The sequence below is a fragment of the Emys orbicularis genome, chromosome 19 (assembly GCF_028017835.1).
Source record: "Emys orbicularis isolate rEmyOrb1 chromosome 19, rEmyOrb1.hap1, whole genome shotgun sequence".
In the NCBI taxonomy this organism is placed as follows: Eukaryota; Metazoa; Chordata; order Testudines; family Emydidae; genus Emys; species Emys orbicularis.
Window position 1 is genome coordinate 5,679,356 of NC_088701.1, and position 23,398 is coordinate 5,702,753.

Here is a 23,398-nt window from a genome sequence, read left to right on the forward strand (position 1 = left end):
GCACCGCTGGGTTCACACAGCGATGGGGGTTCAGAGCGGGTGGGAGACACGGGGGCCCGATGCAGGTGGCGGGGATCGCAAGGGAGAAGGCGCTCGCACTGCGAACAGCAAGTTTATAAACATGAAGCAGTGGTGGGCAGGGTGGCACTAGCAGAGCGTGGAGCATCTCCACCGCAGGAGAAATTTGCCCCTGTGTGAAGAGGGAGCACACGAGCCCTCTGGGCTGTAGGGTTGCCACGTGTCCCGTTTTCGACTGGAACGCACGGTCGAAAAGGGACCCTGGCGGCTCCAGTCAGCACCACTGACCGGGCCGCTAAAAGTCCAGTCTGTGGCACAGTGGGGCAAAGGCTGGCTCCCTGCCTGCCCTGGCTCCACGTGGCTCCTGGAAGCGGCCGGCATATCCGGCTCCTAGGCGTAGGGGCACTGCCCCCGTCCCGAGCACCAGCTCCACAGGTCCCATTTGCCAGGAACTGTGGCCAATGGGAGCTGCGAGGGTGGTGCCCACGTGTGCAGGCAGCATGCCGAGACCCTTTGCCTCTTTGCCTAGGGACCAGACATACCGGCCACTTCTGGAAGCTGCCTGAGGCAAGCACTGCTTGGCTGAAGCTTGCACACCACACTTCCTCCAACAGCCTGCACCACTTCCTGCACCCCAGCTCCCTGTCCTAGCCCTGACCCCCCTCCCGCACCCCAAATCACTCATCCCCAGCCCCACCCCAGAGTCCGCTCCTCCAACCGAAGCCTCCACCCACTCCCACACCCCAACCCCCTCGGCCACAGCCTGGAGCTTGCACCCCCACCCGGAGCCTGCACCCCCATCCGCACTCCAACCCCCTGCTCCAGCCCTGAGCCCCTTCCTGCATTCTGAATACCTCAGCCCCAGCCTGGAGCCCGCACCCTCAGCCGCAGCCCTCACCCCCTCCGCACCCCAGCCCCCTGCCCCAGCCTGGAGCCCGCACCCTCGGCCAGAGCCCTCACCCCCTCCGCACCCCAGCCCCTTGCCCTAGCCTGGAGCCCGCACCCTCAGCCGCAGCCCTCACCCCCTCCGCACCCCAGCCCCCTGCCCCAGCCTGGAGCCCGCACCCTCGGCCAGAGCCCTCACCTCCTCCTGCACCCCAGCCCCCTGCCCCAGCCTGGAGCTGGCACCCTCAGCCAGAGCCCTCACCCCCTCCTGCACCCCAGCCTGGAGCCCGCACCCTCGGCCAGAGCCCTCACCCCCTCCTGCACCCCAGCCTGGAGCCCGCACCCTCGGCCAGAGCCCTCACCCCCTCCTGCACCCCAGCCCCCTGCCCCAGCCTGGAGCTGGCACCCTCAGCCAGAGCCCTCACCCCCTCCACACCCCAGCCTGGTGAAAGTGAGTGAACATGTGGGAGAGCGAGCAATGGAGGTGGGGGTTGTGTGAGTGGGGCCTCAGGGCTGGGGCAGGGCAAGGGTGTTCAGTTTGTGCTGTTAGAAAGCTGGCAGCCCTGATGGACCGGTGTGGGGCTGGAACGGTTCACAGGCCTCGTGGGCCGGGTACATTTCAGCCGGTGCTCAGAGCAAGGGCGGGACTCCGGCCATTTAGACAGAAGCAGCTTTTTCGCAGATCCACCTGAAGGGCAAATTGCAGGACACGTCATTCCACTGGCCGTTCTCGTTCAGATGGGCGCAGTCCTCATCTCTGCTTTCAGAACTGTACATGTTATTGGGCTCCCCTGTGGCCCAAAACCTGAAAGGGAAGGAAGAGAAGAGCCCTCAAGCCACTGGGCCACCGGTTCCGGCTGAGATGCTCCCATCTATGTGCTGCCTGGTAACCGGGTCCCCCCTCAGCATAACCTAGAGCAGCCTCAGGGTTGGTCTAACTTACGCTCAGGCCCCTGCGGCGTTGTGGGCAGCCAAAAATAGCCAAAGCCCAGCCATGCTCCAGCCCCACCCCTACGTATGGGGCTTTTCTGCTCTTCTCCAGGCCCTTGAGCCTGGGCAAGTGTGCGTGTGGGAGATTACGTTCCCTTTATGGCCCCTTGATGGGACCGGAGCTGCATAAAGGGGGCCTCGGGAAAAGGAGTGAACAACATGGCCTCCAAGGAAGGCAGGCTGCCCTCTCCCTGAAAGGGGGTTTGTGGCATTTTCACCCCAAAACTCAAGGGTTTATTATATCCCCCCCCCCCCCCCCCAAACAGACAGATGTTTTTATTTTGAATTATCCAAATCAACACAGGGCTGGGGAAAGTGTCACCTGCTAGCAGAGCAGGCCTCGTCACTGGGCCACTAGAGGATAACAACCTACTACCGGTTAATGGAGCTGCTCCTTTGGCTCAATAATGCCTCGCTTGGAGATAGTACCTTCCATCAGGGGAGAGAAAAGCACTTTACAAAGCATTATTTGGCCATTTTGTAGAAGAGGAAACTGAGGCACAGAGTGGGGCAGTGACTTGACCAAGGCCACCCAGCAGGCCAGCAGCACAGCTGGGAATGGAAGCCAGCACTACTGAGTCCCAGAGCAGGGCTCTAACCACTGGTCCAGGATGTTACTGTTACAGGCCCTCAGTTCACATCGATGCAGTGGAGGATGTCACGTTATCAGTGGTAGAAGCTGCCACCTACACGGGCTATGGCAGCACAAACTTCTCCTTGCCATGGTGTTTCAGACCTGCCCTGCCTTGGAGAGACCCCTCTGTAGGCTGAGAAGGGCGCTCCATCTCCTTGGCCCATTCAGTCCTCGGCCCCTCGGCTGTGATGGCCGACAAGCCCCCAGTGCAATCTGTGGATGCTTTCCCCACTGGGAACTGGGCTGAGACCCACCAAGGTCATTTCATACAGAGGGTACCCAGCAGCAATGCCATGTAGTCGCTACAGACCTGGACCAGATTCGAACCAGTGACCTGCGGGGGACTGATAAAGGCTCGAGTCGGTCAGTCATCAGGGCATGAAATAAAACCTGTGTGGTGCTGTCCCAGGCCTCGAGCTATTGAGATGGAAAGCGCTTGCAGGAGCAGGGGCATCTGGGGAAGGCCCGGGGCAGGAAGGGGAGAGCAGAGGATTTCCCCGTGCTTACGTAAATGCTGCAGGAGTATTGTCCACCCAGTGCCAGATGCCTTCAGTCCCTTGGTCTGTGAAGCCGATCCAGTGACGAACAGAATCAGCTTTAGTGGCCAAGTAATTCTAGAGCGGATGACACAGAGGATTGGGTGATTAGAACTGGAGCATAAGCTAGGCCTCGTGGCGGCCCTCTGCATGGGTGCATTTTACCCAATGGGGGGCGGTTGGGGGGTCGTACCTGCTCCGTTTGATCGTTGATCACCACCAGGTCGGCAGTCTGGCTCAAACAGGAGCTTCTGGCCACTGGCCAGCCCTGGGCAGACGAGGAGAAAAGGTAGCACCTCCCTCGGTACTGCTCCCAGCCAGGCTGGCACCGGGAAGTGCCTGTCGGAGAGAACACAGCAGAGCCAGCGTGTGACTAGGGAGGTATGGGCAGGAGGGGCTCCCCACCCTGGATAAACCCAGCGAATGCCTTCAGCAGCTGCCAGGTACCGCGGGAGCTTCCTTCAAGCAGGCCCTGCCCCTGGAAAGCATTTCAGCAAGGGCTCAGCTGAAAGGTCACTGGGAGAATGTTATTCACCCACTTTATGCTTCCTCTAAATGTGGAGGAAATTCGGAGTCATTTCCCAATGGAACAAATCACTATTTACTCTGAGCTTGCCAGCAGGGTTTTAAACACTTAGCTAATGAGAAGAGAGAGATGGATGGGTAGATACGATAGAGACTTTGCTTAATACGCAGCTGGAAACATTAAACGGACTCTTACAGCACAATCCTTCATATAACTCTGAGGGAAGAGCACCCCCTAGGATCGCGCTGGGGGATTGCGGTCAGCACTGACTGTGAGGAAAGAGTGCCCCCTACAGACCCCCCACTCCCTGCAGCACAGCGCCTCCCCCCCCCCCCCCCCGCCCAGTGCCATGGGGAGAGCATGGTGTCACAGGCGATAGCATCTCTGAGATAATGGCTTCAATGAATATGAAGGCCCTTAATGTTCGCGAGGGGCTGAGAATTACTCAGTGTTATTATCTCTATTGCCATAGCCCCCCCTAAATCTGGCCCCATTGTGCCAGGCGCTGTACAGATGCAGAACAGAAAATGGTCCCCCTGCCGCGAAGAGAGAGCTGAGGCTGGCGTGTATCTCACCATTCCCTTTCTGTGCGGCATCCAGGATTTTGTAGGTCTCTGCCCTGATGTCATCTCTGTCATGTTTCACTTTGGCCAGATCCCTGGACACTGGAAACACAACACGCCGTCGTGTATGGGAACGGGGTCCCATCCCTTTAAATAGTTTGGGAGCCTCGAGTGCCGCTCACCATGTTCTGTGCATCCAAAGCTGCCAGAAGTTAGCCAGAGCCGTGGGTGTGTGCACCTCGGCCTGGCGTGTCTGTGTACAGACTGTAAACACCGGGCTTTGGGGCCTGGCTGTGACACTGAAACAGGGCCCCTTTCTCAGCAGCGGGAGGCACCGAGCTTGTTACAGTCGGTCCAATACAGTCATTAGGGACTGGAGACCCGGCCGAACACTCGGGCAGGACCCCAACCTTTACCAGGGTCAAATTTATTCAGCTCAAACCTGCCCCCCTCTCTCCCTAAACCCCAGCAGGAGCCCTGCCCCTCCCCCCACTGCCCTGCCCCCCAGTTCCCTACCCCTGGCTCCCCAACACCCTGAGCTTATTACACCTGGTCCTCCTCTTTCTGCCATGCCCTTGAATCTACCTGCCTCCCCTCGGCCCCTAATGGGTCCCTGTCCCCCATCCCCTCCCAGCTTTTCCCCAAATGATTCTGGGGAGCAAGAAACAGCCTCTCTGTAGCAGCCCAGCCCAGACTGTTCCCTGAAGGCCAGACTGGGAACACACTGGGGTGAGAATCCCCGGCACTAAAGGGTTAATCGGCTTCCCCCCATTCAGAATGGGGCCCCTGGTGCACACAGAGCCTTGAACGCAGGCTCCGGGGGTACTGGCTGCATCCCCGCTGGGGTCCACAAGGGTGGGGCTTGGCCCTGGGTTTCCTGCCCTGATGCCTCCATCTCAGGGAACGAATCACAAATGCTGCTCGCTCAGGCTGGATCCGGTGTGGGGGGGATCCCAGATTGCCATGGCCACCCAGGGCTGCGATTCTCCAGCCCCATCTCAGCTTCCTGCTGCTGTTCTCCTCCCCCGCCTTCCTCCGCCTGAGCCCTGCTCCACACCCCCGCCTGCCCTCACCTTCCGCTCTCAGCGAGGCCTGGTCTGACTGCAGCCTCTTCAGCTCCTTGGCCAGCTCCTCCCCTGAGAGACAGAAACAGAGCCCATCACACTCCTGGGGAGTCTCGGGGACCGGGGCTGAGCGGGAGCGGGGAGGGGTGGAGATTGGTCAGGAAATGGGGTAGGGAGGGGCTTGTGAGGAGGAGGAGGGAGGAAGGCCAAAGGGGTGAGATGAGAGGTGCAGGGGAGTCATAGAGGGGACGTCGGGCTGTGGATCGTGAGGACTCGGGTACGTACCAGTGCTGCGCATGGTGGATTGATTGAAATGAAGCATCCCCAGTTGCTTCGCCATCTCAGAGCCTGGTGAGCTGGGAACCCTCTGTCTCCCCCACACTTGTCTCGTGGGGAAGGGCCGCGTTCCCCAGCAGAGCGGGTCTACGAGGGCCACCCAGGGCTGGTTTCCTTCCCTGGAGGAGGCTGCATGCGAGTGGATTTGCTTTAACCCCCCAGGCCCTGATGGTCATTAAGGCTCCAGATAGGAGTGAATTGCCCCAGGCCAGGCAGTGAGGCAAGGTTAGAACTCAGGACCCCTTGATTCCCTGCCCTGTGCTCATTCCCCCAGACCCACGGCTGTCGGCCAGCCCTGCCTAGGGGAGAGCCAGCTAGTGGGATTAGTTAGGGTCCCCCCTAGACTAGTGAGTAATGGGGCACCTCATCAAGAATGTCCTTTGCTGAAAAATCGAGAGACTTTGAGTCTGGGCTGTGAGTCTAGCTGCTACCGTAATACACCTAATAGTGTTATGCTGGAGTGTGCTCTTGACTGCCCTCATGTGGGATCCACAGACAATGACAGACCTCGTTAAAGCCAATGGGTACCAAGTGCGGGAGGAGCAATCAAGCCACTGTAGGCCTGAAATAGATGCAGACAGTGGAGGTGACTGCCCAACCAGGTTTCATGGCAGGTCAGAGCTCAGGTGGGCTGGTCTGAGGGTGACGCAGGGTTGCAGCTCCAGTTGCTAGGAAACCGGCTGCCAGCCGCATGGGTGGAAGGCCGAAGGAGCTGTGAGTGGGACCCTGGGAGGAAGTGGAGACAGAGCTCCTTGGGCACAGAGCTCACTGAAGGGGCAGCTGTGGGGATTTCTGAGCAAGGAACCTAGCTGCTGCTGTTAGTTCCTGCCCTGTTCAGTGGAACAGGACCCCGAGTAATTAAACAAGTCACAGCGAGAACAGACCTGCCTGGGAGCAGCGTTTGCTCCCCCTAACGGGAACAAACCCGGCAAGGCCTCCGATTTTGTCTTGGGCCAAAAGGGTAACAACAGTAATACCAACAAACGGACGCCTGGGAGTAAGCTGAATTCTTACCGTTGGCTCTGAGCACGGATTGATCAGTCCGCATCTGCTCCAGCTCCTTGGACATCTCTGCGTCTAGAAAGAGGGGCTGACGTCAGCTGTTGTTTATATGGTTTGGGGGACTCCGAGTAGGGATGGGTTTTCAGTTTGGAGTCACGGCCCAGGGAGGAATGCTGCATTTCTATTTCCCAGCTTCCCACTGCTCACTTGTGTCTGGGGGAGACAATCTCCCAGTCCTCTCTGAGCCACCCCCACCCTGGAGCAGTCTGGCCAACCCCAAATGTTAAAAAACCTATGATATTGGGTTAAAAATCATGAGCTTTGTAAAAAATAATAAATTTTGGATCTCTTTTCTTTGCCTTCTGGTTCCTGAGCTGTCATGTCACTTTCTCAGGCTTTTCTTTGCAACTAGAAACTGTCTCAATTTTTTAAATGAAAGCTGAGAGTCTCACCTATTCACATGACTCCAGGAGCTGGGGCTTTAATTCAACCACCTAGAGTTGGCAATGCTGCAGCTGTGTGTAATCTCCCACCAGGGGTCATCAGCAGGGTTTGAATAGCTGACCCCTGCAGCAAAGACCTCTAACCACTTGAGCTAAAGGAGTAACTCTGTTAGCCGGCAGCAGTAGTTGGTCTGTCATCCAATGTGGAGCAGCTGCCAGAGGGGGTCCCAACACACACTGTACTAGCTTCTCGAACATGGGGATAGATTCAAGCATCACACTCCAGTGTGTCCCTGCTCAGATTGCGGGTCCTAGGAAGGGGTCCTGCCAGAGGTGCAGACAATGTGATTTCCCTGGGGCTGCTGGACCTCCTCTCTGACCCAGGCCCCACCCTTACTCCACCCCTTTCATTGAGGTCCCGCCCCACCTCTTCCTGCCCCCACTCCTCCCCCTCCCCCCAGTGCCTCCTGCAGGCCGCTGAACAGCTGATCATGGCAGGCAGGAGGCGCTGGGAGGGATGGGGAGAAGCTGATTGGCGGGGCTGCTGGTGGGTGCTGAGCACCCACGCTATTTTTTTTCCATGGGCGCTCCAGCCCCAGAGCACCCACGGAGTCGGCGCCTATTGGCCCCACTGCTGTGAGCTGGAGGTCGGGTGGCCTGACTTAATGAGCCTTGTCTTACAATTAGCAGTACTAGGGCACAGTGAAGTGCATTATGGGGGATTATACCCCAACCCCTGCAACACCCCACGCTGGCCATTGACAGAGACACGGCTCGGGCTGGGAGGGACATGTGGGGTGATTTCTTGGCCTCCTTGAAGCCAATGAGAGTTTGACCATTGACTTAATGGAGCCAGGATTGCACCCCTGGACTTTTCCTCTGGGCCGGTTCCTCTGTCATGGTCCAAAATGCTTTCCGGGATACTTACACTTTGCAATCGCCACAGCGAGGAGCACGGCCCACAGCACGAACGACAAGGCATGCAGGGCATAAAGTGTTAATATGGACTTTGCTGCCCCCTTCAGGCCCCTAGGAAACTGCAGCCAGGCACTCCCTGGAAGGGAGCAGCAGAGACGGGGCGGTTAGAGCACGAATCCCTGCCCCATGGGGAAGGCACTAGGGAAATCAGCAGTCACTGTTATTAGCCTTCACTAACACATAGTGATGGATGCGCCTCTGGAGTCAGGCACCTCTGGGCACTGCAGGGCAAATCACACCCAGAGGTTGGGAGGGACGTCAAGTAGGAATTGGAACATGATTTTGTGTATTTCCATCCAGCCATCCCCGTTCTATCTAATCTCTCTATTTCTAGGATATCTAGAGTCCATTCACTGTCTCAGGCTTCCATCACTCCTGTTGCCCTAGCAGTAAGAGAACCCCATTTCCTGGGAGTCCCCTGTGTTTTCCCAAGTGAAGGGTTAAAATCCATGTGCATTTTATATAACAACCTGGTATATGGATTGTGCCAGCTCTTTTTCAGACCCAAAGTCCAGAGTTTGGTCTAGAGACCAGAGGCCTAGCAAATAGTGATCAGCTAAGAGAAAGCTGGGGTAAACAAAATAACATTGCCTTTGCTAAGATATGCTTGGTCAGTAGAAATACCAGATGTTGAAGCAATAACTGAATAATTATGTTTCATCCAATGTTTCAGATTGAACAAGGGATCCCTGTTGCTATTGTGTCAGTCTCTTCTGTAGGGAAACAGTCTTCCCACAGATCCAACCTTGAGTTTATGAAAAGTTGGCACATGTCAGTATAAAGATATGGCATCCTTCCACCTCCTTTCCCAGGGACCAATTCCCTGCCTTAAGACATAAAGGAGACAATCTCTATTGCCATATGCTTTCACTGTTTCTTTGCTTTAACCCCTAGGAATGTACCTGTTGGACAATCAAAGGAGTTGCTCCATTCTTATGGACCCCAAATCAGAATTCAACATATATATTTTATACTAATAACATTTTATCAAAGTATTAATTAAATGTTAACTTGCTAACTTGAGACCATGGGCGGAGACATTATGTAACCTTTTAACCATTGGCTAATGTGCTTTCTTGTCTTGCTGTAAAACCTATCCCATGGTGTGGAACTGCCTACCCCGTCACTTTCCCCCGCCCATGGAAAATCTATATATTCCATTGTAATCAATTGATTGACAGTGTCTCTGAGCCTAATAAGCCAGGTGACACTCCGCCAGCGCTGTGTGTAATAAACTCCTATGCTTGACCTCTAAACGGTGTGGATTTATGTCCTTCACCAAGGATCCTTTGGGGAACCGGGCCGGGCGGTGCATGGCTCCATGGCTCAGGTCTCTGCATACATCTTCCCCTGCCCAACCCCATCCCCTGCTCGACCTGTGATCCCCTCTTGATGGCTGCCTGTACCCCAGCCCTGGCCTCCTCTCCCAGTGCCCTGAGCTTCCCCGGCACTGTCCCCCAAGAGTCTTCCCCATCGTGCCAAAGACTCATGTGCCATGAAGACCCCCAGCCAGGGAGGCTGCCCCCAGCTCCGTGCTGCTGTCCCCTCTGCTGTAGCCTCAGAAGTTTGTTCCCTGCACAGTGCCCTGAAACGCGTCAGGCAGGACATGTACCTCTGGGCCTAGGAAAGCCACTGGGGACAAGGCTGCTGATGGCACGACCTGGGATGTGTATGGGAGCCCTGCATGGGACTATTTTTTAATCCCGCTCTAGTCCTGCTCTGCAATACACAGGCCCACCTACTCCCACATTGTTACTTGTGTTTTTATCCCACTCCCACCCGTAAAAACCTTAGATTCCGCAAATTCCGCAAGAGAAACAGATCCCCCCATGCTAATAAAAATAAAAACAAAATGATAACAGTCAGGTAATATATATATATATATAAATGAAGTTCAGATACAATTTTAGCACTAAAAGAATCAAACAAACCTGGCTTAAACCATGTAAAAATACTTTAACGCCTGTTATTTCTAGCCCTCGCTTAAATTTCACTATTAAAACCTTTAGTTAAAAAACCCAACTTGCTTTCCATTCCTGACATTCTATTCATTGCAAACCGACAAGAGAGTTCGTGTTTTCCTGCAAATTCCCGCAGGCTGGTTTTTTTACCCGCCCAATCCCGCCCGCAACACAGTACATTACCCGCTCCTGCTATTATGGCAGTGGTTCCTGTGGGATCCCAGCCCCTCTGCAGGGCTTTAATGTGTATAACGGGCTCCATTGCCCGGCAACTTGTGCATCAGCAGCAGTAGTGCTGAGGGCAGGGTGGGTGCCAAATCTTCTCTCTCTCCTTAGCCATCCCCAGTCACCTTCCCTCTCCTTCCAACACACCCCATCTCTCTACCTATTTATTTTTTTCTTTTCATTAAAATTAAATCACACCAGCCCCTGTAATTCTGGGAGGAGAGATTCAGTGTCCCTTGGAATTGGGGGGAGGGAAGCATGTTAGGAAAAGGAAGGAAGGAATCAGCGAGAGAGAGAGAAATGAGGAGGCGAAAGTGTGCTGGGGGAAAAAAGAAAGGAATGAATCAGGCTGAGAGTGGAGGAGGAGGATCCTGAAAAACAACTCCCCCCGACACCTGTAGCTGTGCCCACCCCAGCCAACACCTGCAGCCAGACAGCCAGACTGCATGGTGATTAGAGTGAAGTATTGGACACTCTGTTTACCTTCCCCAGACCTGAAGACGAGCCCAGTGAAGCTCAAAAGCTTGTCCCTTGCATCAAGAGAAGTGGGTCCAAGAAAAGATATTACCTCACCTGCCTTGTCTCTCACACATCCTGGGACCAATACAGTTACAAGACTCTCTCTCTCTCTCTCTCTCTCTCTCTCCTTTTAGATCCCTCATGGCTGTACTACATAAGCACCAAACACCAAACACGTGACAAAATGCTGCTGAACCAAGTTGGGAAGTCTCAGCCTGGTTCTGTCCAGCGCCCTCCAGCTGCGATGTCTGAAAAGCCACATGCCAGAGTAGAAACCTGCTCAGTTCCCACCCCATCCCCTTCCAGAGAACAGGGGCCCAATTCCACAGAGCTCACTCAAACTGCCCAGCCCTCGGCTTCAGTGCTGTGTGAGGTCTGTGGGATCGGGGCCTGTTATTAAGGAGTCAGCTGATTGGGAGGAAGCGATGGTGGGATCTCCCACTATTGCAGCCCTGGTGTTACCTGCTCTTCCAGACACCATTTCTGCCTCTTGTTCCTTGAGCTCCACTCGGTCGGACTCTTCACACTTCTGGTAAATGCTGTCTAAAGCCATCGCTCTGAGCTTCTCCCTCTCCCAACTCTGCGCCGCTGGGTTTTATAGCCGCTGAGCCTCTGAGCAGCTTTCCTTGAAAAGGAAACACATGCACCCAGTCACCCTTCCTCTCTTCAGAACTGCAGAGATCTGTGTCCCTGTCACGTCTCCCCCAGCGGCTGGGAACCTTTGTACAATCACCGTTCCAGGAAAAATGTGAGGGGGTACAACCACCCTCGCCCCCCGCTCTAGTGACTTAGTGCCTATTTTGCTTCAGTCTTCACGTTAATGGTTAACAGAGACCAGATACTCAGCACAATTAATATTAACAACCAGGGGGGAAGGAACACAAGCCAAACTAGGAAATGATCAGGTTAAGGAATAGTTCGATAAATTAGATTATTCAAGATGCCAGGGCCCAATGCAATTCGTCCTACTTAAGGAACTAGCTGCTGAAGCAATCTCACAAAGGAATGGTCTCTGTTGCTTCTTGACTGCATACTTCTGGTTCCAAATGAGGTGTGTGGTTAACCGCCCTGAGGTTCTACTGTAGTGAAAACAAGAATAAGTTTATCATCAAACAGAGATTCCCATACTCGAGAGTGAGAATATTGGAGACAAATGGTCACTGTCAGGCTGTCTGGAGCGGCCCACAACCCTGAGTGCCAACCTCAGGGCAGAGACTTCAAACTGGTGGTATGGTCTCTGATTAGCTTTCACTAACCCAGTAACAAGAGTGAATTCCTGAAGCATTATAACAGTCTTACCGCGGAGTCACAGTCCCTGTGGGCATTCCAGTCTATCTTGCCAGGCAAGCTGGACCTTAGATCACACACCAAAGACAACGCTTGTAGCCAATCCTGTAATAAACTAACTAAAGGTTTATTAACTAGGCAAATGAAATAAGAGAGTTAAAGCAGGCAGCTGCATACGCAAATGAGTTACACTCTGTCCGTCCAAAAGTTGACAGAGTTGTAGCAACCTGTCAGCACTGAATGTCTTTTAGGGCTAACCCAGGTTGACCCAGGGGATCTCAGCTCCTGTTTCCTAGCTCCAGCCCTGTGAGAGTCCAAACAGCAGAGAGAGAGAGAGAGAGATGAAAAAGTTTCTTGTCATCTTGTTTTATTTCCTTCTTGCACAATTCAAGCTGATGAGTCGAGCCCTTTTGCAGGGAGCCTCTCCAGAGGTGTGATGGGGTCATTAACAAAGCCTTTGTGTTGTGATGTCCCACAATGGCCCATTTGGATTCAATAGTCCTTCCTGATGGGCAGGAGATAACACCTTCTGTAAGGATTCAGCATTTTACATTAGGTGAAGCTTTTTCCCTGGTTGGTGAGTTATTCAGAACATTACCTTGTAGCATGGCATAGGGACAGAAATAGGATTAATCCATGCAGCAATTTACAGGCATTTCATAAAGCCTAAACACTAAACACATTGTCATAAGTCCAGTACCCATCTAGAACCATGCTAACACATAGGTAAGTGGGACTGGTTGTTAGCAGTGAATTTGTCAGTGCTCGGCTGAGGCCTAAAGCCTGGCAGGGCTGACAGCTGGTTTGCCAGCGTCACAGTCACACACAGAGAACAAAATCCTAGCACACTTTCTAGAGCCTAAGCTTAACTACCAAGCCATTCCCCTGGCTCCTACAAGATAGCTTAGCCCGAGGGCTTTTCCTGGCCCTTTCAACCAGTGAGGCAGAGATCTTTTCTCATACGATCAAGCCTGCTGGTGACTTGTCCACACAGATTGAAGGAGTCACTGGGGGTTCATCCACACCCCAGATATAGCTCCAAACATTCATTCTCTGACTCCTAAACAGGATAACCCCTTTGGCTTTGGTATTTCCTGCAACCTCAGAAGCTGGGAATGGGCGACAGGGCATGGATCATTTGATGATTACCTGATCTGTTCATTCCCTCTGGGGCACTTGGCATTGGCCACTGTCGGAAGACAGGACACTGGGCTAGATGGACCTTTGGTCTGACCCAGTCTGGCCGTTCTTATGTTCTCATGTTCTCTGCAGGCTAACGATTAGCATTGCGCTCAGACTGTAAATGGGTGCCCGTTGTGAACCATCCAGTCCTTCATTCAAACATGACAAACCCAATTAATTTAAGTATCTTTCCCCGCATCCCATACCTGGAGTACGTGGATTATCGTTTGGTGTCCTGCCTTAACTCACAGCCCTAGAGACGATAATTGCCAGGATCTGTACATACCTGTTCTCCTATTTGCCACACAGACGTCACAGACAGTGACCAGTGTGACACAGGCTTTCTTACTACCCTCACGTGTCATGCTTCGATGGACTAGTATGTCCAAGGGGATCCCTGTAACCCCGATGTCCCCAGTGCCCTCTATCAGTTGGCATCAGCAGGGACTTAGGTCACAGTTAGATTTCTGGATTACATGGCAACCTGCCAGGAATAATTTTTTTCCCTTTCCCTATCTCGCTGTGCGTAGGCTGTGAGCAGAACATCGTGTACAGGGCTGAGGGGTCAGTGGAGAGTGGGGGAGGAGGGGGCTTGTGCTGGCTCCTGCCTGGTGTGAGAAATCAGGGAGGGGCTTAATTTGGCAGCCTTGGGCTTGGCCGTCCCGCCTGGAGGAGGGGAAGGGCTTGGCCTTGTGGTGAGCCCAGGGAGGGATGGGGAGGCACTTGGTCTTGTGGTGGGCCCTGCCTGGGGGGGAGAGGATCGGCAAGGGAGGGGATCGTGGTGGGCCCTGCCCAGGAGGGAGGGAGTCATGGTGGGCCCTACCCGGGGTGAGGGTGCTCTGGCCTGCGCCAGACATTGTTGACATTGGTGCGTGTGGCAGCCACCCTTTGTCCAGGCTGTGAGACAATCGCTCAGAGAGGGGGGAGCTGCACTGTGCCTCTCACTGGGGCATTAACTCTGAGCCCTGCAGCAGGGGCTCTGCCAGCCCTCCCCGGCAGGGGGTTTTGTGGGGTGGGGGCAGGAGGGTAAGAGCTCAGCCCCTCCGCCCCGAGACACCCAGGCTGCCGAGGTAAATATGGGGAGGGCCCCACTGCCAGCTCTGTGGGAGAAAAGGGACGCTGCTGCTGCTGCTCCTGGAGGCGGGAAAGAGGGGCCCACGACTCTTCCCCATCGCTCTGGGGCAGGAGGAGGGGGTGTAGTAAAGTGGTCTTGGCAGAGTTGCCCATAATATTCTGGGATACTCTGGGATATTCTGGGATACTCTGCCTTGGATTGCTAGCTCACAGCATGCGCTATCCTGTGCCACTTACTTCCTGTTTTAGTCAGTGGGATCCCCGCCCCCACCACACACACACACACAATACCACACTACCACCCCCCTGTTGGAATTCACACACACACACAGGTGCCAACTTCCTCAGCCCCCACTCCACCCTTTCCCCCAAACACCCAGCCCACGGCAGCTCTGCTGCCAAATAGTTTTAGCAGGTTCCATAATGGCCCTATTAATTGGTAGGGCTATTTTGGAGGAGGTCGTAGTTTGCAGGATGTCAGTAAGCTCCTGCTGTGTTTCAGGTACCTCCTCCACAGGGCCGGTTCCAGGCACCAGCTTGTCAAGCAGGTGCTTGGGGCGGCCGCTCCAGAGAGAGGCGGCACATCCAGGTATTCGGTGGCAATTCGGCGGACGGTCCCTCACTCCGCCTGGGAGCGAAGGACCTCCCGCCGAATTGCCGCCGCAGATCGCGATCGCGGCTTTTGTTTTGTTTTGGCTGCTTGGGGCGGCCAAAACCCTGGAGCTGGCCCTGCTCCTCCAGGGTAATCTTGAGCTCTTCTGCTACTCTGATAAACAAGTCTTGAAAGTGAGTGAGCTCATGAGTAGCGGGAGGTGGTGGGGGTACCATGGCATCTTGTGGTGTTATCCCTATAGAAGAGGTGTGTGGGGCAGTGTCCTCTGTGGGTGTGGCAGCCACTTCAGGTCTTATCTGGGTTTCAGTGTAAGCAGGCAGTGCGGAGGGTCTGACAGCTTTCCTCCGGGCAGCCCGCAGAAGACCTGAGTGTGGTGTAGATCCATGGACCCCAGTGTGGCCATTGCCCCGTGGGGGGTATAGGTGGTCCCATCCAGGGATTGCCATACCAGTGTGGATAGCTTTGAGGACATGGAGATCATGCTGTAATGTGTCTCCCAGTTGTGAGAGGTATCCAGGGACTGGTTGGGAAGGGCATAAAGCTCCTGGGGTTCTTTGGGGGCAGCCCAGCTTCCAGGGGCTGGAGTGGGGGGGGGCAGGTAGAACTCTGCCATCTGTACCCCCAAGGCCTCTGCACCACTCCCTGGGCTGGGAGGTGGGTTGCAATGAGGAGCGCAAGCAGGGAGTCAGATTGGTGGGGAAGGGGACAGGCTCCAACCCTTGCTGGGGTGGGGCCCTGGGGGCCCTGCACTGGTAACCTTTCATGTCTCCCTCTCTCTCTCACTGAGGTTCAGGCTCAGGAGACGCCCAAGTATCGATTGTGCAAGCGGGACAAAGTGCTGTTCTACGGGCGCAAGGTCATAGTCATAGACTATCAGGGTTGGAAGGGACTTCAGGAGGTATCTAGTCCCACCCCCTGCTCCACACAGGACCAATCTCCAATCATGCGCAAGGTCTGGGGCTGGGGCAGAGCACCGTGCGCTGGCCCAGGCTGGGGAGTCCGTGGGTGCTGGCAGTGAAAGCGCTGATGGCTCTGCCAGCTCCGGTGTAGTGCTCCAATCCCTGTCCTCTCCCTACCCCGCTGAAGGGCGTCTCTGGGGGTAGTTCAATTTCGCAGTTAGACACTGGTGTTGGACAGGGTGGTGGCTCCCGGCCAGTGCAGCCAGGGGCTCCGAGCTGCAGAGATTGTCCTGCCCCAGGGTGTTCAGCCCTGGCCGTGGCCTGTGCCCCTGTGACCTGGCCCCATGGCACCTCCCCCAACCCATGCTCCTCATCTGCCCCTGCAGCTGAGGAGTAAGAGCTCTGGCAGGTGAATCATTGCAGGTGGGCCTGATCTCCTGGTCATCCTCCCTGTCACAGAGCCACAGGGTCTAGCCTATGCCTCCCCCCCCCCACCCCCCCCGGAACCAGTCCCTTGGGAGTGCCCCCTTCAGTGTGATGGGTCTCAAGGACGACACAGTTACACATGGTAGGCCCAAAACTTGGTCCTTGGCAGCCAGCCCTGCCTGTCTCTCTGCAGCAAATTTGGCTGAGCCAGTGTGACGGGTTGGATCACAGAAGCCCCCTTGGGGTTGCCAACTGATGTGCCAAGACTACTTCTGCCCCTGCTTTCCTGCCCTGGCAGCTTGGGACTTCAGTGCCCTGTCTGGTTTGAGCCAGACCCAGTAGCCTGCTGCAAACCCAACCCAGGTCTGAACCACAGCCCCTAACAGCTGTAGGCTCAATTGAAAACAGGTTAGGAAGTGTTCCTGTCTTGAACACTCAGATGCTCAACTCCCAGTGGGGTCCAAACCCCAAATAAATCCGTTTTACCCTGTATAAAGCTTATACAGGATAAACTCAGAAATTGTTCACCCTCTATAACACAGATAGAGAGATATGCACAGCTGTTTGCCCCTCCCCCTCCCCAGGTACTAATACATACTCTGGGTTAATTAATAAGTAAAAAGTGATTTTATTAAATACAGAAAGTAGGATTTAAATGGTTCCAAGTAGTAACAGACAGAACAAAGTAAATTACCAAGTAAAATAAAATAAAACACGCAAATCTATTTCTAATACAGTAATGCAACTGAATACAGATAAAATCTCACCCTCAGGGATGTTTCAATATGTTTCTTTCACAGACTGGAGCCTTCCTAGTCTGGGCACAACCCTTTCCCCTGGTACAGCCCTTGTTCCAGCTCAGGTGGTAGCTAGGGGATTCCTCATGATTGCAGCCCCCTTTTTCTGTTCCACCCCCTTATATGGCTTTGGCACAAGGCGGGAATCTTTTGTCTCTCTGGGTCCCCACCCCGACCCCCCAAATGGAAAAGCACCAGGTTTCAGATGGATTCCAGTACCAGGTGACATGGTCACATTTCCTGTGAGACCCCAAGCCTTCATTCCTCCCAGCCTGACTCACAGGAAGGCTGCCTGCAAACAGAGCCATCCACAGTCAGTTGTCCTGGTTGATGGGAGCCATCAAGATTCCAGACAACCATTAATGGCCCACACTTTGCATAATTACAATAGGCCTCAGAGTGATATTTCATATTTCTAGTTTCAGATAAAAGAGTGATACATTTATACACATAGGATGACCACACTCGGTAGATTGTAAGCTTTGTAATGATACCTTCCAAGAGACCTTTTGCATGAAGCATATTCCAGTTACATTATATTCACTCATTAGCATATTTTCATAAAATCATGTCTAGCACAAGGTCCCAGCCAGACTCCTGGGGGAGGCCTGTGCTGTGCCCTTAGGGCACTATGCTTGGTGAGGCAGGGAGCCTGTTCAAGCCAAGGGGACAGTTTATTACCCAGTTGGCACACAGGCTCCGAGAGATCCTAGCTTGGTACAGAGAAGAAAAAGTGAAGAGCGAGTTCAGGCTGACCAGCGCCAGGCCTCCCTTGAGCCAAGCTGTTCCTTTGTCTGCCCCAGGTCATCTCTGTGTCTCTGGGGACACGTCTGCACTGCAATGAAAAACCCACAGCTGCGAGGCTGGGCCCGGGCCAATTGACTTGGACTCACAGGGATAAAAATCACAGGGTATGTGTTTGGGCCCAGGCTGGAGCCTGGGCTCTGAAACCCCACGAGGGGGGAGGGCCCCAGAGCACAGACTCCAGCCCGAAACGTCTACACTGCAATTTTTAGCCCCGCAGTTTGAGTCAGCTGACCTGGGTCAGCTGGGGTTGGGCCATAGGTCTTTTATTGCAGTGTAGACATAGGCTCTCCCCCCAGCCACCTGGTTTTGTTCTCCGGACCCAGCCATGCTGTGCTCACCTGCCTCGGAACCAGGTGTCGGTCTCTGGGCACTGAGGATCTGCTGCTCAGAAATGTTGATTCCAGCCCAGAAAGTCCTAGCAACTCTGCTCAGATCCCTGGCCAGCTCTCCCATGGCCTAGGGAGAGAATGAATTCTTTCCCCCAATGGGCAGTGGTGCCAGGGTGCTAGGTGCAGAATGATGCAGACAGCTCATAAACACCGTACAGAGCTTTGTCACACTAAGCAACAGCAGTGGGGTTAGCAGACAGGGCAGGGCGTGTGGCTGTCTGCCCCGGCAGCCAGGAGCTGGGCCCTGCCTGGAGGGAGGGAAAGGCTCAGCATGCGAGGCCCCCAGGAGCCTGCCCCGAGGGAACAGTCTGGCTGATAACAGGGACCTATCCAGGCCCATGCTCCAAAGGTGGGGAAAGTGTTTTCAAAGCACTAACATCCCCAGCCTCTGCCAGCCCCTCTTCTCCCTGCTCCCCCCACCCACTTGGCCCTGCCTGGGGGCAAAGGGGGACAACGCTGGCCCAGACACGGAGAGGGGGGTGTTCATGGGTCAGTTTGGGATGCAGGAGCAAGTCTCTTGGTGCTGGTTATCTCTTCAGGAAGCAGTGAGGGGGAGCTGGGGCAGAGCTGGGGAGGAGGTGAACTCCAGCTGGGAGCAGTGGCGGGAGATGGGTTCCTGTGCGGGGCATGCTGCAGCCCAGCTGGGTCATGTTGCCAGGAACTGGGGCACAGCAGCAGATAGCTCTGCCAGAGCCTGGACCTGGGGAGGGTCCGGTGGGGTGACTAATCCCAGAGATGTGAGCGGGACCCCGTCCCCACCACTGGGAGTCCTGTCCAGCAGCCCCCCACTGAGCTGCTTACTGAGCGGCTCGGGGCGAGGCAGCCTGCTGGGCTTTCCCAAGGCCTCTGGCCCAGGCCCATCATCTGACTGCCTGTGAGGATTCAGGGGGGCAGGGAACCGGGCACCAGGAGCTGGGAGGGCTGGCACTGAAGCGGGGTGACCTGCAGGAGAAGGCCAGTTCCATGAGGACTCCCCTACTGTGTCTCCTGCCTGGCTCGCTGGCAGCACATGGTTGGCTGAGTGCCGACTCTCCTCACCCAGGCCGCTGGCTCCAGCGGGCGCTGTCCGCGGGAGTGGCTGGTGGCTTACCTGGACTGTCTCTGCAGGTGTCCCAATCCACCTCCTCCCTTGTGGACACAACCATCTCCAGCACCTCCCGGCCCCAAGCCATTAGCACTAACTCTGACCTCCCCTTGCTCTGCAAAGCAGCTGCACCCCAGCCTGGACACCAGCCTGGAGAACCCACCCCCAGAGCAGTTGACCGGCACCGGACCAGCCTGCGGCATGGTGCTGCTCAGCTCCCTGGGTGGGGCCCTTGGGCCTCAGGCCCCTGGCATGAGTGAGTGCCATGGCTCAGGAACAAGTCCTGCCTCCTTGATGCATGATGCAGATTCTCTTCTTCCCTGGGTGTGTGTGGGGGAATCTGCCCCTGCAGGCAACTCTCTGGTTGGCCCCGTCTATCCCCTCCCCGTCTGTCCCTGTGCCCAGGATCCTGCGCATCAAGGAGCTGCCCATCCTGCAGCTGAAGGAGCCGCCGCCCTCAGTGCTGGAAGCGGATCTGACTGAGTTTGACGTGGCCAACTCCCACTTGCCGTCCGAGGTGCTGTACATGCTGAAGAACGTCCGGTGAGTGCCCCCATGCAGCGGGGCCCAGAGCCCAGCTGCAGCCACGTTTCCCCCTCCCCGCAAGCAAGCTTGAGCTAGGGTGGGCCCCTCTGAGGTATGAAATCCAGGAGAGCCGGGATGATCCTGAGCCCATGACCTGGCCAGCTGGCTGTGTGTAATGGAGCGCTCTGTCCGACCGATTTCCCAGCATGGTCCTGGGAAAACCTGGACACCGTGTGAGCCTGTCAGAGCATCTAGTCCAGTGGGTCTCAACCTTTCTTCATTTGCGGATCCCTCTGGACATTTTGAATGGAGGTGCAGACCCCTTGGGAAATCTGTCTGTATATACAGCTGAATTCTGTTCAGTTTGTTTTTAACCTGTCCTTTGCGGACCCCTTAGGCATAGTCTGTGGACCCCAAGGGTCTGCGGACCACAGGTTGAGAACCACTGGTCTAAGCTGTGCAGGCTTCAGCCCAGTCGGACCATAGGTGGGAGAGCTGCCAGGAATGCTCTGGAGCAGCAGGAATTGTGGCCCTGGTTCTCCAGTAGGGGGCACTCTTCCCTCTTGGCTGATAGAGAGCTAGTGCTCCCCAGGGCAGGGCAGCTGGAGGCAGCCTCTGTCGGGTAAGAGCAAATGCTGGGTGCTGGTCCTTGCGGGCTCGTGGTGGGAACCAGCACAGCGTTAGTCCTGGCTGAGTCCCGGCAGTGTTGCTGTGGGGCTATTGCATCAGACAGACTCTTCCCCAGAAGTGGCTGTGTTTGGGGTCAGGGGTGACAGCTTGTGGGCACTGGGATCCTGGAGCAGGGTAGTGTCACTGGAGGCTTGACCCTCTGGGGCAGCTCTGTCACGGACTCACAGACCGTGCCCACTCTTGGCCCCGTGAGGTCCGTGGGGGGTGCCCCTTTCAGTGCGACAGCCCTTCTCGGGGGTCCACTCTCTCTCGGGGTTAAGCCCCTCCACCTCCTGGAGCCGCACCTATCTGAGCCTTAGCACGTCTGTCTCTGCCGTGGGCCCCCTCAGGGAGTCCACTTGCTCTGGACCCCTGGGCCTCTAGCCCCGAAGGGGTTGATGCAACCCTGTTCTCTAGACCGGAGTGACTCTCAGCCAGCATAAAACAGGAGGATTTATTGAGAGTTGAACAAAGCACAGGAAACTCTCAGGGCCTCAGGCCTGGCCTCCCTCAGCCCAGCACATCCCAGTCTCCCTGCATCCAGGTGGGCTCTGCCTGCTCCCCCTCTCCAGCCCAGAGCCCCCCTGCTCCCAGCTGGGCATCTGAGATCACCGGCCCCAGGCCCCGCCTCTGTCCATTGTCTTCTCTCCAGGTAAACAGGGTCGTAAACCGGGGCCTCCTCTCCTCGCTTCTGTCCTCTGGCTGGAACCGGCTGGTTAGGTCACTGGGTCCTCACTCTGCAGCCCATTGTCCGCCCACTGGCCAGAACCGGCTGCGTCTCCTCAGCTGGGCCTCCGGGTCACCAGGTCGCCAGATCACCGGTCGCTGGGGTATCCATCCTCCCGGCCATCGGCAGGGTCCCCAAGTCCTCTCTCCAGTCCTCTGCAAAACACCCCCCCTCTCCCCTCACCTTGTTAAACCAGTAACACCCAGGGAAACTGAGTCCCACCCCCTCCACATGCAAACCATTGAAACTCCACAGAGAACAAGAAAACCCCCCACTTCGTCACAAGCTCCCACTCCCCCATTCATTGAGATGCGGGGCGGGGGGATGACTGACAGAGCCCGCCTAGTCCGCTGGGCTCTGGGTGGGTGCTCTGGCCCATGTGATGCAGGAGCTTGGGCTGGGCCCCAAGGCCCCCTCATGACATGAGCCCCAACTCCCTGCCATGAGTTGCTGAAGGCTTTGCTCCCCTGCTGCCCACTGTGACCCGCCCTTCCTTGCAGGGTGCTGGGCCATTTTGAGAAGCCGCTGTTCCTGGAGCTCTGTAAGCACATGATCTTCCAGCAGTTCCAACAGGGCGAGTACGTCTTCCGGCCTGGCCAGCCCGACACCAGCATCTACGTGGTGCAGGATGGCAAGCTGGAGCTCTTCTTGACCCAGCAGGTGAGGGGGGCATGTCCCAGCCCACCCTGCCGTGTCCATCTGCTGGAGGCACTTGTCTGCCCAGCCACCAGCGACCCCTCCTGCCACAAGCCACCTGTGGCCCCAGTGCTCTGCACCCCTTGGCTGGGTGGTCCCCTGCACCTGGGGACACCTTGGGGCAGAGGGGCATACGGGACACAATGGCTGAGGCCAGCTGCCAAGCAGCCCTGCCCTTCGGGATCACTGTGGCTGTAGGCATGGAGGCTCCCCTGGGGCTGCCTCCCTTCCAGGGAGGGGCTCATGGAGCAGGCCTCCACAGAGCCTGGTGCCAAGCGAGTTCTGGTGGCAGGGATGGCGAGGGTGGGTGATGGGGGCCCCCTAAGGAGGGTGTTGCTGTGTTGCAGGACGGGAAGGAGACCCTGGTGAAGGAGGTGTTCCCCGGGGACAGTGTGCACAGCCTGCTCAGCATTCTTGACGTCATCACGGTACCAGCCCTGCCCCTCCACCTCCTGTTGGCCTGCTGGCCCCGTCCACCCATCCCACTCCCCCGCCCCTCTGGTGCTGGAGTGAATAGTCCAGCTCATTGAGTGACTGGCAACCATGGGCTCCCCCCAGTTCTGCTCATGCCCCTCAATCCCGATCCGCAACCCCCTGCTCTCCTAACCCTGGGTCCCTATCAAAAGGCTAAATCCGGGTAGGCCCTGTGGGATGTGTGTGCTAAGCCCACCTGACCCCCCGCATCCCGTGATGGGTTTGCAGCCTGGGTCCCAGGTGGTGACATGCCACCATCACCCTGCCCCGTGCTTGCCACCTTGCCCCACGCGAGGTCTAGAGGAGATGAACCTTTCCTCCTCAGGGCCTGGGTCTCAGCCTTGGCTGGCTGCTGGGCTCGGGTGAATGTGGCTGTAGGCTACTCTCTGGACCTTTTGGCCTGAAGCCGTGGGGTACCCCCCAGATCCCTAGCTGTCTTTGGCAGTGCCCCCCACTGGTAGGCTGCTCTACCCAAAGGAGGAGGCAGGGGCACCCCAGCCTTGGTGCAGGGACCCATGGGCACTCGGTTCTCACACAGGGGCACCAGTGGCCGTACCGGACAGTGTCTGCGCAGGTGGGCGAGGACTCCACAATGCTGCGGCTGCCGGTCGAGACCTTCTCTGCCGTCTTCGAGAAGTACCCCGAGAACCTGGTGCGGGTGGTGCAGGTGAGTGCGGCCTCGGCTCCCATCCCACGTGCTGACGCCCTCCCCTCCCCCGCATTGTGCCTCACGCTCAGACTCTCCCCTTCCCTTCCAGATCATCGTGGTGCGTCTGCAGCGGGTCACCTTCCTGGCCCTGCACAATTACCTGGGGCTGACCAATGAACTCTTCAGCCCTGGAGCTGGGCAGTGCTGGTGGGAAGGGGTCCCTGGACTCCCTGGTGCAGCGGAGCCACCCCCACCTACCCCGCCTGCTCTCCTGCTGCTCATGCCTCCCACGCAAATGGGGAGGAGGGGAGAAAAGTGGTTGCTGCAAACCTGGCTTTGCTCCCCACCTCCTGCTTGTGGCTGGGGTTCTGCCCTGCTCCCCAGCTGTGTTTGAGGGTTGGGGCCTCGGCGGGGAGCTGC

General features: G+C 56.3%; 2 protein-coding genes across 2 annotated transcripts; one reads left to right on the plus strand and one right to left on the minus strand.

Moving 5' to 3' along the window:
• Positions 1–1,560: 1,560 nt before the first annotated feature.
• Positions 1,561–11,233, minus strand: LOC135891624 (C-type lectin domain family 17, member A-like). Its single transcript, XM_065419234.1, has 9 exons — positions 11,143–11,233; positions 7,926–8,051; positions 6,567–6,629; positions 5,502–5,564; positions 5,226–5,288; positions 4,165–4,254; positions 3,257–3,402; positions 3,035–3,141; positions 1,561–1,708 (listed from the first exon to the last, which is right to left on the minus strand). Exons 1-9 carry the CDS (start codon positions 11,231–11,233, stop codon positions 1,561–1,563), a joined length of 897 nt encoding a protein of 298 aa, XP_065275306.1.
• Positions 11,234–15,779: 4,546 nt separating this feature from the next.
• Positions 15,780–23,372, plus strand: LOC135891950 (patatin-like phospholipase domain-containing protein 6). The gene is made up of 8 exons (XM_065419635.1): positions 15,780–15,788; positions 19,262–19,374; positions 19,644–19,781; positions 21,660–21,819; positions 22,203–22,283; positions 22,868–22,996; positions 23,088–23,185; positions 23,363–23,372. The coding sequence occupies exons 1-8, from the start codon at positions 15,780–15,782 to the stop codon at positions 23,370–23,372; spliced, it is 738 nt and encodes a 245-aa protein (XP_065275707.1).
• Positions 23,373–23,398: the final 26 nt, after the last annotated feature.